This window comes from Clarias gariepinus, chromosome 20 (assembly GCF_024256425.1).
Source record: "Clarias gariepinus isolate MV-2021 ecotype Netherlands chromosome 20, CGAR_prim_01v2, whole genome shotgun sequence".
Lineage (NCBI taxonomy): Eukaryota > Metazoa > Chordata > Actinopteri > Siluriformes > Clariidae > Clarias > Clarias gariepinus.
In genome coordinates, this window is record NC_071119.1 from 4,056,274 (window position 1) to 4,070,000 (window position 13,727).

Sequence of the window (13,727 nt, forward strand, 5' to 3'; positions counted from 1 at the left end):
GAGGTAAAAGCGTCTGCAAGTGCGATTCCATCATATTCTTAAACGCTCTCTGTCTCATCCCCGGCATTCTCTCGCTCCCTTTTTCTTTATACAAGAGGGTGAAGAGATGGAGCGAGGGATGAATGCCGACGCTGGTCATTATCGGCTCTGCGCTTTAATCAGCTTCACAGAGACCAGACAGATCAGAGAGGCGCTCCAAACACCCGCGTCAGGACAGAGAGAGACGAAGGAGGAAGGGGACATTGTCTCGGTGCTGTACAGTATGGTTTTTTTTTTTTTTCCCTCCCCAGTGTAAATGTAAACCCAGTGTGGATTTTTTTTTCAGGAGAAGGAAAAAAAACGGGAATTGAGTCGAGTTTTGCGAGATCTTACAAACATTTTGTGAGATCTCGCAAAACTTAACTCTTAGTGTTACCAATTTAGTTCAGCAGGTGGCAGTAATGAGACACTTGATCCATGATCGGGAAGGGGGCATTACCGATCCGGTCCAGTGAGTGTCAGTAATGCACCTAAAAGCTGGCCGCCTATCGGAAAAAAAAATAAAGGAAGAAGAAGAAACAAACGGTGAAAGATCGTACGTGGATTAGAGTTACATGCGAGTTGTTAAACAGAATGGAGAGAATTCTGAGTAGCTTTACTTTCAGCTCGGCCTAAAATATAAAAACATTCAGTGCTTGTCCTTTCTGTATTTTGGCGCTGGAAGATTGATCTGGAAGTATGAGTCACATGGTCTTGTTTTTCATGTCACGATTTTTTTCTTTATTTTACTTAATAATCTTTTTTTTTTCCTTCAACATCCATGTCCCTTTAGCGGCTCCGTAGCATATAAACGCCCCGCCTTAAGAATTTTCACCTTAAGAATGAAAATTTCGCAAGAACGTGTGTACGTCCAGGAGAAACTTTTATATGCAGAAATATAATTATAGCGTTAAAAATCTGTAATATTGATAATATCTTTGAGTGGCTGGAACGGATTAAACTTGCATCCTGAGGTAACTGTGTATTTATAAATGTTAAAGTTTACATTTCTCGCAGTATAACAGTTACTTCAGTAAAATACTTCTGTACAGTGAAATCTTGGATTACGAGCATATTTTGACCTGGAAGTGGGCTCGTATTCCAAAATACTCATAAACCAAATCGAATTTCCCCATAAGAAATAATGGAAACTCAAATTAATTGTTCCACAGCTCAAAAAATAAATACATAAAAATAATTAATACAGAATATAAAGTAAAAATAAAACAAATTAACCTGCACTTTACCCTTCAAAAACAAAATAAAATATGTTTTACACACATACACAGTCACAGTGTTATAGTAAACAGTACACGTGTGCACGGATGTTGATTATACCAGTAAGAGACGAGCACTAAAACCCAGCAGGGGAGACGATTACCCACAATTCTGCAGCGCAAATCCGTTGGCTTAGTTGTGATCATGTGACACTTGGCGTCAAAACAAGAAGCACGCGCGTGATACGTGATACGTGATACTCGGTACTCTTAAACCGAGACTTTGTTCGTTTTCCAGGTCAAAATTTATTACAAATCTTTTCTCGTCTTGCGGAACACTCGGAAACCGTGTTACTTGTAATCCGAGGTTTCACTGTATTTCCATTCTACATTTTAGCTTTAATTACAGTCGCACAATTATTTCACTGTATATTACACTGTGTATGGTTGTGTATATGACAAATAAAATAAGATTTGATTGAAGCAAACAACAACAAACAAACCAAACTTAAATCAAACTTAAAGCTGCAAACTGTGTGTGTGTGTGTGTGTTTAATCTTATACCAATACAGCTTTAATTATGAGTCGGGGCTAGTTTTTATACAGAGCGATGATTTAATTCACTTTAAGCTTTGCTAACATGCTAACATGCTAACTAAGCTTAACCGCTAAGGGCGCCTTTAATGATACGGGCATTCTTTCAATCACGTTTTCTTTCTTTAAAGGAAAAAAAACCCCAAAGTAAACATTTTCTTTAACACAGGTTTATTTTTCTCTGAGGGAAACTGCAGAGCGCCCCCTGGCTGTACGCTCGGGTGTAGCGCACACACACATCTCTCTCTGTCCATATATATATTATACTAACATACTTCCTGTTATAAATGTTTTAAACTCATGGATACATTTTAGTTTTTTTCATTCTTGCTCCATTTTCGCGCTCATCTCTCATGCAAATTAGACTGACTGACTGACTGACATACACACACACACACCCTTCCCCCCCCTTGCCTTGACCTTGAGCTCCAGTTACCGCGCATGGCCTCAAAGGTGAAAAAAGAGAGCGAGGGAACAAAAAAAAGCCCCCCTGCTCGTCTCTTCTCTCCCTCTTTCTCTCTCTCACACACACACACACACACACACCGTCCGACACTCCATGCATAAAGCTCTGTAGCCCTATTAATTACCTCGCTATTGTGCGCCTCTATCGGTCCGATCTAAACGGATTAGCGGGCCAGAGGGTGGTCTCTGATACGCTTGTGCTCGGCGGCCGAGAGTCAGTGGGTCACAGGACACACACACACACACACACACACACAAAGCCCATTTGTATGCAGTGATGAGACTCATAAACGTGTGTGTGTGATACGCTGCTGTAATTAATACGTCGCAAAACCTGAAGGAACGAAGAGCACCGGAGATCTTTAAACCTCCTCTTATTTATTTATTAACACTACAGACACATTTAACACACACACACACAGAGGCCCTGGCTCTTCACCTTGGCTCTATTGTTAATCCATTAGACACATAACAATTTGTACTGTTACCAGTATGAATTCAGAACACACACACACACACACACTTACACACAGACACACACTCTTGGAGAGAGAGAGACCAGTACCTGGACGAACACTCAAAATAAACAGTCTTTGTGTGTTTGGTGGATTAAAGGGAGGTCACAGGGACAATGCTGCATACCTTACTGAAAGATGCACTGTGTGTGTGTGTGTGTGTGTGGGGGGGGGGTGATCATTTAAAAAAAAAAAATAATTGCCAGGTTAAGAAATTCCACCTGACCTAATAACTGAGAGAGAGAGAGAGAGAGAGAGAGAGAGAGAGAGAAGAGAGGGACAAAAGAGACAGAAGGACGAACAGTAGAAAGGGAAAGGAAAATTAAAGAAAGAGGGAAGCGAAAAAAGAGATGGAAGGAAAAAGCGAGTGAGGGAAGAGAAAGAGGAGAAAGAAAAATGAGGAGAAAAAAGAGGATGAAGAGATAGAGGGAAGTGAGAAACAGGAGAATGGGGAAGAAAAAATAAATAGACAGAGGAAAAATAGAAATGGAGGGGAAAAGAGTGAAGGCAAAAAAGGAGAGAAATTAAAGAAAAGAAGGAGAAAGGGATGAGGAGCAGATAGAGAGAAGAGAAAATGTGAGAAAGAGAAAGAAAAAATAAACAAAGATAATATGGAAGGAAAAAGGGAGCAGGAAGGAGAGACGAAAGAAAAAGGGATGAAGAAGTAATAGAGGGAAGAGAAAAACGGGAGAAAGTGGAAAAGGGAAAATGACAGATAGAAAAATAAGATAAAAAATACAGACAGATAAAAATACAGTTAGTGGGAAGAGGAAAGGAAAAGAGAAATGAGGAAGAGAAGGGGGACAGAATAAGAGAGAGAAAGAGAAGAAAAAACGGGAGAAAAAGGGGAGGGAAAACACAGAGGGAAGGGGAAAGAAATAGAGAAATGAGGAAGAAGGAGAAAGTAAAAGGATGAGAGAGAGAAAGAGAGAAACAAGAGAAAAGGATATAGCCAAATAAATAGACAGCGGAAAAAGAGAAATGGAGGGAAAAGGGAGTGAGTGAGGGGAAAAATAGGAGAGGAATAAAAGAAAAGGGAGGAAAAAGAGGGATAAGGAGAAAATAGAGGAGAAATGGAGAACGAATAATGAGGAGATAAAGGAGGTGAAGAAAAAAGGGAAGTGAGTGAAAGGGAAAGGAGGAGAAAGACAGAAAGGCAAATGAAGAAAGGAAGAGGAAAAGATAGAAGGAAGAAAAAAGAAGAGTGAGTGAAGGGAAAAGATAGAGGGAGGTGAAGGGAAAAGAGAGAGGGAGGTGAAGGCCTGTGACGAGGAAGTGTTCAGGATTCCACTCGGCTACAATTAGCGAGCTGCACTTAATTACAAACATCATTTGCATGTAAACACACCGAGTGCCACGTGGCGCACAATGACACACACACACACACACACACACACACACACACACACACACACACACACACACTTATCGCCGGCCACGCATGGGTGAAAGTCAAAGGATTAATTCGGCACCGATGTGGAATCTGAAATGGCCGTTTGGAGGAATGTTGTCGCCGCGTCCTCCAGGAGGCGCTCTAACACTGCTGCAGAGACGCGCGGTTTAGAGTTCTGTAAGAAATAAAGCGGTGTACAGCGCTGTGCAAAAGTCTGGAGCTCCTAAACATCTCCTCAGAATTCGCTTCCAAGAATCCAGATGTTCTCGTATGTTGTAATGTAGTCTTGAGGAACAGTTCTCTGGGTTTCCCTCGTCAGGTTCAGTCCAGTTCCTATATACTATAGTCCAGTATATTGCTGATGCTGAATGCTGAGTGGTTGGAACAGACGAGAGGGGAAACGAGGTCGCTGCTGAGGTTCTTACATAAACAACCAGTTGAAAACTGTATCTTTAGGTGTTTTGTAGCCTGTCGCATTAAACATTTGTTCCTGTTTCTTTCATTATATATGAATGAATGAAGGGGGGGGTCAAAACTTTTGCACTGTACTGTGTGAGATATATGTGTCTGGAGCACCGTTGATAAACACATCGTCAGGTTAAAGTTTGAGCTGTTACCATAGAAACGATAGCGAAAAACGGACAGAATGAGAACGCAGCCGAAAAAAACTCATCCGATTAGACGAGGAACTTTAACAATGAAGACAGACAGAGAGACAGAGAGACAGAGACAGAGAGAGCGAATGTACTGAACAGCTTTATCTATGAGTGGTGCTCAGCGCTCTGACAAGACATCCTGCTGAGATTCTGCCCTGGGCCAACAATCGATACACACACTTACACACAGTCTTACTATCCGAGTGAGGACCTTCAGGGGACATGTCTCCGAGGATGATTCACCAATGCAACGCTTCACCTAAATATAACTCCAGCTCTCCACAGAGAACCTGGAGAAACCCTCTCGTCATAGGGACAAGCTAAATGTCCCCACAAAGCTGCCCAAACTCTCCGATCTTTGTGAGGACACTTGGCTGGTCCCCACTATGATACCAAAACATGGCACACACACGTGCACATACACACTCAGATGATTACAGCTCTGTAGCTCAGCGAGAAAGTAATATCTGACACGTATCATCCATCAAAAAAGGGGTGTTTTAGGCGTCTCCATTTTAAGTTTGCAGGATTTAATTAGTTAATTTGGATTTAACATCTATTTTTAAATCATCCTTAAGAGCTTTTTAAACTACGTTGTGTTTACACAGTTCCAGTACATCGGACGTATCAACTCGTCTACGAGGCTTGTGTTGTGTTAGTCGTCATGATGCTTCTACGTTGTACAAAATCTTGTCATTATCTGTAGTGCTCATTGTTTTTCTAATACAATAATAAAGTCACAAACATTAGTTTCTACATGAAATTAAGTTAGTTAGTTATTAGTTTATATATAAAATCTTTCCTTGCAGCTATTGAAGTGCTGATGGTCCCAAATTATATGGTTTATTGTCAGTTTTTTTGTCAGTAAAGTTTTTAAAAACTGTTTAAAATTTAAGCATCACTTTGACAGCTGTGTATCAATTGAACATGAACATTTAGACTAAACTAAAACTATAATTTTTACAAATTTCTTTTTTACATTTTAACAAATATTACCTGATAGAAATTGGCGATGTTGGGGGAAAAAAAAACAGAAGACAGAAGTACAGGACTGCCTTAAAAATGTACCAGGATAAAACTGGTAACATCATTAATTTAATTTTAGAAATTAAGATAAAATAAAAATGTAAAACTGTTAAAGTTTAGTGACCTAAAAAATCCAAAACAAAACAGAAAAAAATCAGTGGTGGTGTAAACATCAGATAAAATCCGATTTTAATAGTTAGCTCAGTTAGCTCATAGTTAGCTCACATTATCACGCAGGATCTGTACACCGTTGTATAATATTATTTAAATGTTTTAATTTAGTCTCCGATCAATATGTGACCGACAACTAACAGTGTTCATTTGCAAAAAAAAAAATTTCAAGTTATGGCCAATTCACTATTAAATCTTGTCCAATAAATAAACGGCAGTAATTTATCAAGTTTGAATTTAGTTTTCATTTATCAATTTTATCATTTATCCATGTCAATTTTTCAAAAATAATAGTTTTATTATTTAGTTTGTTCGCATCATGTCCTTATATGAATGCCACACACTTTTACGTCTCCTTATCATCAATCAGGAAATCAATATTATTATTATTATTATTATTATTATTATTATTTATTTCTCATATTGTTGTGCAAATTGTAAAACTTTAACTTTAGGTCCCAAATCTCTTTCATTATGAATAAACAAAAACACGATTAGTAGATTTTGCTCCACTGATGCAAGAAAGCTGTAATTCCTCTTTTCAAGCAACAGATGGCGCTGTGAGTTTAGCACTTCTTTATTCCAGTACCATGTTCCCTCATAAAGAGGTCTCCCTGTGCTTTCTGTCCTCATCGTGTCCTTTTCCGAAAACCCTGGCTTCCATTCTCGTCATGTTTAAAGCTTTGAACACAAACATTAGCTAGTTTTATAAATAAACAGTTTAATGCGTACAAAAAAACTCTAGATGTACATTTCATACAGAATATTGTAAACAATTTTTTATAAATTGCTCATTACACTGTATATTTGAAACCTTGTTAAATGTTAACTATTGAGGGTGTTTTTAATAATGAAATTCGAAGATGAAAACAATTTAATTTCTGTTGTTAAACAAAACAAAACTACAATTAATGCTAAACTTTCCAGGAAAAACATTTCAAGTTCTGAACGACGTAAAATAGAAAAATCTAAATTGTATAATTTGTTTAATTTTACGGTTTTAACGGCTTCACTTTATATGTTAAAACTTCACGATGTTGCCGTGTTGTACAAACTGGAAAAAAAAATTTCTAACTTGTGAAATTTGTTGTTGTTGGTTAATGCTATGGTTTGTCATGTGACTTTTAAAAATCAGGGGGAAAATATTTTATTTAATAATGTTAATAAAACAAAATACTAACAATAACGTACAGCAGATTTTAAACATTCAACAAATGATGCGCAGTGAAATTCTAGTCTCAATATTTTTTTTCGTTTTTTACGAATTTATTGAAATTCGTGTATTTATTACATGGCGTGGAAAAAAAAGAACAACAATAGTACTTTCTCTGCTTCTGATACCACGATACCATACGATATTTTAACCATGAACTTTACATTTATCAGATCTCATCTCTGTTAAATTTTTTGAAACACATCGATGTTATCGTTAATCGCGATAAAAACAAACAATCGGCAGCTAGCGCATTTCTGGCATTAAACAACCAGCTTTCTCTCTCTTTCTCTCTCTGGGGTTTTGTGGCAGAGCCAGTCGAGTTTGGAGGTTGTTTGTTAGCGAACACAGGTGCAGACCACACACACACACACACACACACACACGATAAATAGACCCAGTAGCAAGGACTGCTCTGACAGAATGCCTTTTCACACCTGAGTGGGCTGAGCGCAGGGCGACAGGCCACAGCTCCCCGAAGTGTCACACACACATTCACAGTCACTCACACACACACACACACACACACACACACACACACTCACACACACACGTACCTGCACTGTATTTAACTCGGAGCCCTCGAGTATCAGATAGTTTAAAGGCCTTAAATGCCGTATGTTGAGGGTTGGTCCATTTAACTGCGTGTACACACACACACACACACGTACACACACACACGTACGCACGCAGCCGTACGCAGGGCAGGACCCAGAGGATCCCAGCAGATGGGTGCAGCCCAGCAGAACCGAACAGGTCCATATGAAACCATCATCCACTATTACACTCTATTATAAAGCGACTCCGAGCCCATTATATATCATTACAGCCGAGGAGCAAGTGGAATCACAAACACACACACACACACACACACACACACACTAGTGTAATGAGTCAAGAATTAACAAGACACCTGAAGGTCAAGGTGGGAAATAAATAAATATAAAAATGAAAAGTTCTGTATTTCTGAGAAACAGAAACAGAAATAAAGACAGAAAACAAAAATATCTAACAAACAACAAACAAATAAACAAACAAACAAACAAAACACCCAATGTACTTTAACATATAAACAAATGTATTAAAATGTCTTCACCTTATACGGTATGTTTTCTAAATATAAGGAAAGGAATAAACGTTGCTTAGTTTAAATATCAAAATTAATTAAAAAAAAAAAACATACATTTCAAATGAATATCTAAATCAGTGGCGAAAATACACAATTTATCGTTTTTAAAACCAAGGACCTACTGTATAACGAGGTTTCTAATTCGATTCTTCAAAAATAAATAAACAAACAAAGAAAGAAGGAAATTTTATTTTTAATTTTTTATCAAAACTGTAATTCGGTCATTTCCTTCACTTCACTTCGCTTCATTCTAATCTCTCTTGGAATTGTTTTTTTATTTATTTTGATAAATAAATACGTTAAATATTTAGCCTTCCTTATTCTGGCCCTCTGTATAAATACAAACTCCCGTGTAAACTCTTATTATCTTTACATCATGATCGGATGAGTGTGAATCTCCTTCACCTTGTGCTTTGTCTCTCGGTGTTACTCCTGCTAACCGTATGGCCTTTTCATTATACATGCTTCCTAATTAGCCACTGTGTGTGTGTGTGTGTGTGTGTGTGATGGGTCGAGTGACTGCTCGGTGCAGTGCGATCCTGGCAGCCCATTTCATGCCTTATCACGTCTTTTAATTGACAAACAACCTGCTCTTTTCTCTTACACTGAGGTCTATATTGAAACGCTCCTCTGTACGTGTGTGTGTGTGTGTGTGTGTGTGTGTGTGCGTGTGTGCTGGTGTGCAGATGTTCCAGCTTGCCCCTTGACGTTTGGCAGAGTGTGTGTGTGACTGTCACATGCCTTCTCAGCCCCGTGAATCTATGGGGAGCAAACGCTTCCCGAGTTTGCCAATTACCCACTTTACTCACAAAATGTGCACACACACACACACACACACACACACACACATGAAAAAGAAAGTCTGTGTGAGACACTTTAGACACTGTGGGCACCTTTGCTTTGCCCACAGAAAAGTGTGCGTGTATGTGTGTGTAAGAGTTTTGATGGTGTGTGTACAGTTATGGTCCCCATAAATCTGTGTGTGTGTGTGTGTGTGTGTGTCAAAGAGAGATTATGGGAGTAAGAAAGAGTGTTTATGGTGTGACTACAGTTGCCTGGTCACCATAACTGTGTGTGTGTATGTGAGCAGGTTATCAGCCCTTTGTGAGGACCTTGTGTCCCCATAACGACAGATACACACATGTCCTGACAACAAGAATACAATAACGTATTAAATTACATTAATGCTGCAATCAGTTAATGAATGACTCTCTCCCAGGTGATGCAGCACCTTTACAGAGCTTGTTTAGACAATTTCACCAAATCGTTCTCAAGGTTCTCGTTAAGTCTTAACCTACTTAAGATTCTTGTTTCTAATGAGCTCGAAGAAACAATTTGTGTGTGTGTGTGTGTGAGATTTCTTACCGTGAGGTGGTACTGCCTCCAGATGTCAGGACAGGCCTGTGTGGAGAGAAGGGGTATGAACAAAAGCCAATGTAAAGGACACCTTTTGCTAGAAACTAACTGAACAAATGGAAATAAATGTGATCTTAAAATGCAGTTCTTCCACTTTACCGTAAAACATAGCAAAATTGTAGTGAATTGTATTTCAATTTAAGTTTTACCATTTTGTAAGTTCAGTTGACACGACACAGCTTTCAAATAAGCCAAATTGTACTAAACTTCAAAAATTTTAGGAAATACATTTTCGCCCTAAAAGTTTAAAAATATATATCGAGCCTTTAAAATTTTACTTGTACTTTTTTTTTTTTTCAAAACATCAGCGGAATTGAACTAAGTCTTAATTTTATGTATTTATTTTCCCTCTAAAAGTTAGAAAAACTGTACTGAGAGTCTAAATTTTATGTATTAAGTTTTCCCCTGGAAGTTAGCGAAATTCTAAGTCCAGTGGACGCGAATCAACTTCCAGATAAGCAAAATTGTAAACATTTTACGTATCAATTTTTCCCCTAAAAGTTGCATTTTTGGGTTTAAGTTTTTCCCTAAAATTTAGCAGATTTGTTTGAAATCCCAAAAACGTTTTTGTGATCGAATAACTAAGTAATTATTATACACACAAACAAACTTCATGATATATTTTCCAGTTTATATATGTTTAAATATTCATTTTAATAATTATATATTAATTATAAATTATTAATTTATAAATATAAAAAGCGAACGATATTAGCTTTTAAAACGAGCGATCATTTCTAAAAGCCAGGCTGAAAATATTTCTCATTTCTTTATCTCGATATATCGCTGCGCCCTTACAGGTGACTGCACTGTAAACTTCAAAACAACAGTTTACTTCATCATGCACTTGTTCTTCCTTTAATTCCTCATTAACTCGTCTTTCTTCTACCTCGAGTCTCTCTCAGCGGGCATGTTGTCAGGAGGTGACGAGCTGTGTTTGTGTGTGTGCGAGTTACACTCACTGCCTGTGAAGCGTCTCTCTTAATGAGGAAAGGAACAGCCCAGGGGAAGACCCCATCCACACACACACACACACACACACACACACACACACACACACACAGGCAAGGAACTCACTACCACTATCTCCCACTCTGAATCACACAACCCTTTGCTCTTCCATTTAAAATGTGTGTAATCTTGTGTCCGTGAAATACTGTAACGTGGGAGTCACTCACGTCGGCGAAGTGGCCGGTCATGTCGCAACGGTGGCAGCGTTTGTGCCAGTACGCCCTCTCCAGGCAGTCGTCGTACGTGTGACCCGGAAGAGCGCAGTTCGAGCAGTGACGGTTTGGACAGCTTTTTACAAAATGGCCCTGGAGACCACACAGCGAACAACATGGTGCCTTCTACACACACACACACACACACACACACACACACACACAGAGAAACAGAGTCAGAGTTAAAATAGAAAAACATATTATTCAATAAATTAAAAACATTTGCCACCCTACATCCCCCCCTACACGGTCACATCAGCGCCAGGTCCCCGGAAACCAGGTTTAAAACTGATGTCCATTAAACAAACGCAACGCCGTTTTCTAATTATTTGGCTCATATTCAGAGTTGAGCTAAGACCTTGTGACAATTTTATTCGGTATTTACAAGCTACGTGTGAATGATGTAACAGAAAAACGCAGGTGAAGTTAAAGTTAATGACAAACACTAAAATTACGCTATTTTTATGTCTTTGTATGGAACATTGTCTGTTGTTTAAAAAAAGAAAAAAGAACTGCATTTTTTATAATAATGCTGCAATCGTGTTTTTTTTTTTTCTTTCAAAAGTATATTACGTCCCCCTTGTGTGCTAGATCAAACGCAATTTTAATATCGCACAGCTTCTGTTGCTCGAGTCCGCCGACTCCTGGGGCCCTAATTCGAAAGTCCCCCGAAATTCTGTCAAACAGTTCTCGATTCTGTCAAAACAGTTCTTGATTCTGTCAAACACACAAACTCCCCCCTAAAAATGGGTCAAATGGTAATGGTTCACAACTTTAGCCGATTAAGTTGGTGTTTTCACATGATTCAAACCGTGCTCAGGAACGATCGGTCCCCACTCACCCACTAAGTTGCGCTCAAATAGTTTTTTGTGCATTGTTCTTAGACACACTTGCGTATTTACACCCTCCGATACAGCAGGTGGCAGTATGCACCTACTAGGTTGGTGAGCTGCCATTTAACACAAGGGAACGGTTCCTAAGTGCGTAACGATAGTGTTTCATTGAACAAAATAAACCAGACTTTGTGGTCAATTGTTCTCAGAAACTCAGAAATCCCAGGGGGAAAAAAAACTCCAGAGAGTCCTGGGAGCCCCCGAAAAAAAAGAGTTTGTCCCATCATTCAGAAATGGTAAGTTTAAATTCCGGGTGATGCTGTAGCCTCTCGCAGCCGAGGGCCTGGAAAAAGCAGATTGGCTGAGCTTTCTCAGAATGGAGGGATGGAAGGCATTTGGCACTGTCACAACAATCGCGGCTCTACGGGCGATTACGGGCATCTGTGAGCTCAAGCAAGCGGAAGGAGTGGCTGAGTGGCGGAAATTCTGGTGGCTGGCGTCACCTGGTTCGAAAGAAACATGCAATAGTCTTTGGCCTTCACTTGATTGATGGTTGTAGCTTTGACGAGGGAGTGACAGATGGGAATCGGCTACAACAAAATTCAATTAAATTAAAAAAATTTAAATCCCAAGGGAAAATAATAAATTGTGCAGAAAATTTAAACGGACCTCGCATCACAACCTGTGGACGAACCAGTTAAGGATGAGAAATACGCAAGTGTGCATATTTCTGAAAGGATGTTCGACTTGATTTAAACACGTTTTGTCGGGTGTCAAGGGCTGTTAACATGGACAGAACTTCACCGAATCAGGAAGTGAATTTGGGGTGGTAAGTAATTCTACTTGTAGCTGTTCTGTCTAGTTTAGCGACAATAACAGCGACATTTCTGTCATGACCGCCGATTGATGTCTTAAAAAGATACGAGGATATATTTCATGAGGTGGCTTTTGGACAAAGGCGGCCATTACAAAGTTTTCTCACAGGCTTTGGCAGTTGGTTACAGAATGGAGCCCAGGCGAGGTGATGATTATCGACAATGTGGAATTGTGGGTAAGGTCAGTGCGCTAGTACCTTGGGGGTGGGGCAGTTCTTGGACAGGTGGCCGAGCTTGTTGCAGTTGCGGCAGGTGACCGTCTTCTCGGTGTAGTAGCGATTTGAGACGCGTCTCGTCGCCACCAAGCCTCTTTTGTTGCAGATCTGGGCCTAAACACACACACACACACACAAAACATTTTATACCTAAAATTCCAAATAAGCTTTTTAATTTACCCATGATGCACTGCTGATAGTTTCCTTACTGTACCATATAGATGTTTTGATAGAAGTGTGTGTGTGTGTGTGTGTGTGTGTGTGTGTGTGTGTGTGTGTGTGAGATGAGCCTGATCCGGTACCTCCTTGTCTTTGTCTGAGACGGCCCAGCCCTGCTCGTCACCCGCCACGCTCACAAACTCTGCAGAAAAACAAGAGGGAACAGGAAACACATGATGACACTGTACACTGTAATATAGTGATTAGTGTGTGTGTGTGTGTGTGTGTGTTTTCAGGAAGGCCAACTCCCCTGATTTGTTCGTATTTATATAATCCTCTAGAGACAGATTTGAAAGAGAGACAGTTAGCACACTGATCCACAGCTGCACGACTGTACCGCGCACACACACACACACACACACACACACGCGCTTCTCTCATTTGCATACCTGTACATGTTTGCGAGCATCGCAAAAAATACAATAAAGGATCAGAACTGTCGATGATGTTTTCCCATGATGCACTGCAGCGTGACAGAGTCCATACGATCGTCTAAAATGTTACCCATGATGCACTGGAGGAAAGGGCTGGACATGAGACTGTGTGTGT

The 13,727-nt window shown here is 39.6% G+C and overlaps 1 protein-coding gene across 2 annotated transcripts in view; it reads right to left on the reverse strand.

The window, feature by feature from the left end:
- The window catches only part of zcchc7 (zinc finger, CCHC domain containing 7), a 42,934-nt gene that overhangs the window by 2,082 nt on the left and 27,125 nt on the right, over nt 1-13,727 (reverse strand). For both annotated transcript variants that reach the window (XM_053480011.1, XM_053480010.1), the window contains exons 3-6: nt 13,262-13,320; nt 12,942-13,073; nt 10,992-11,162; nt 9,763-9,798 (exon numbers count right to left, since the gene is read on the reverse strand). In XM_053480011.1, coding sequence (XP_053335986.1) covers nt 9,763-9,798; nt 10,992-11,162; nt 12,942-13,073; nt 13,262-13,320 — 398 coding nt within the window. The remainder of the gene's footprint in view (nt 1-9,762; nt 9,799-10,991; nt 11,163-12,941; nt 13,074-13,261; nt 13,321-13,727) is intronic.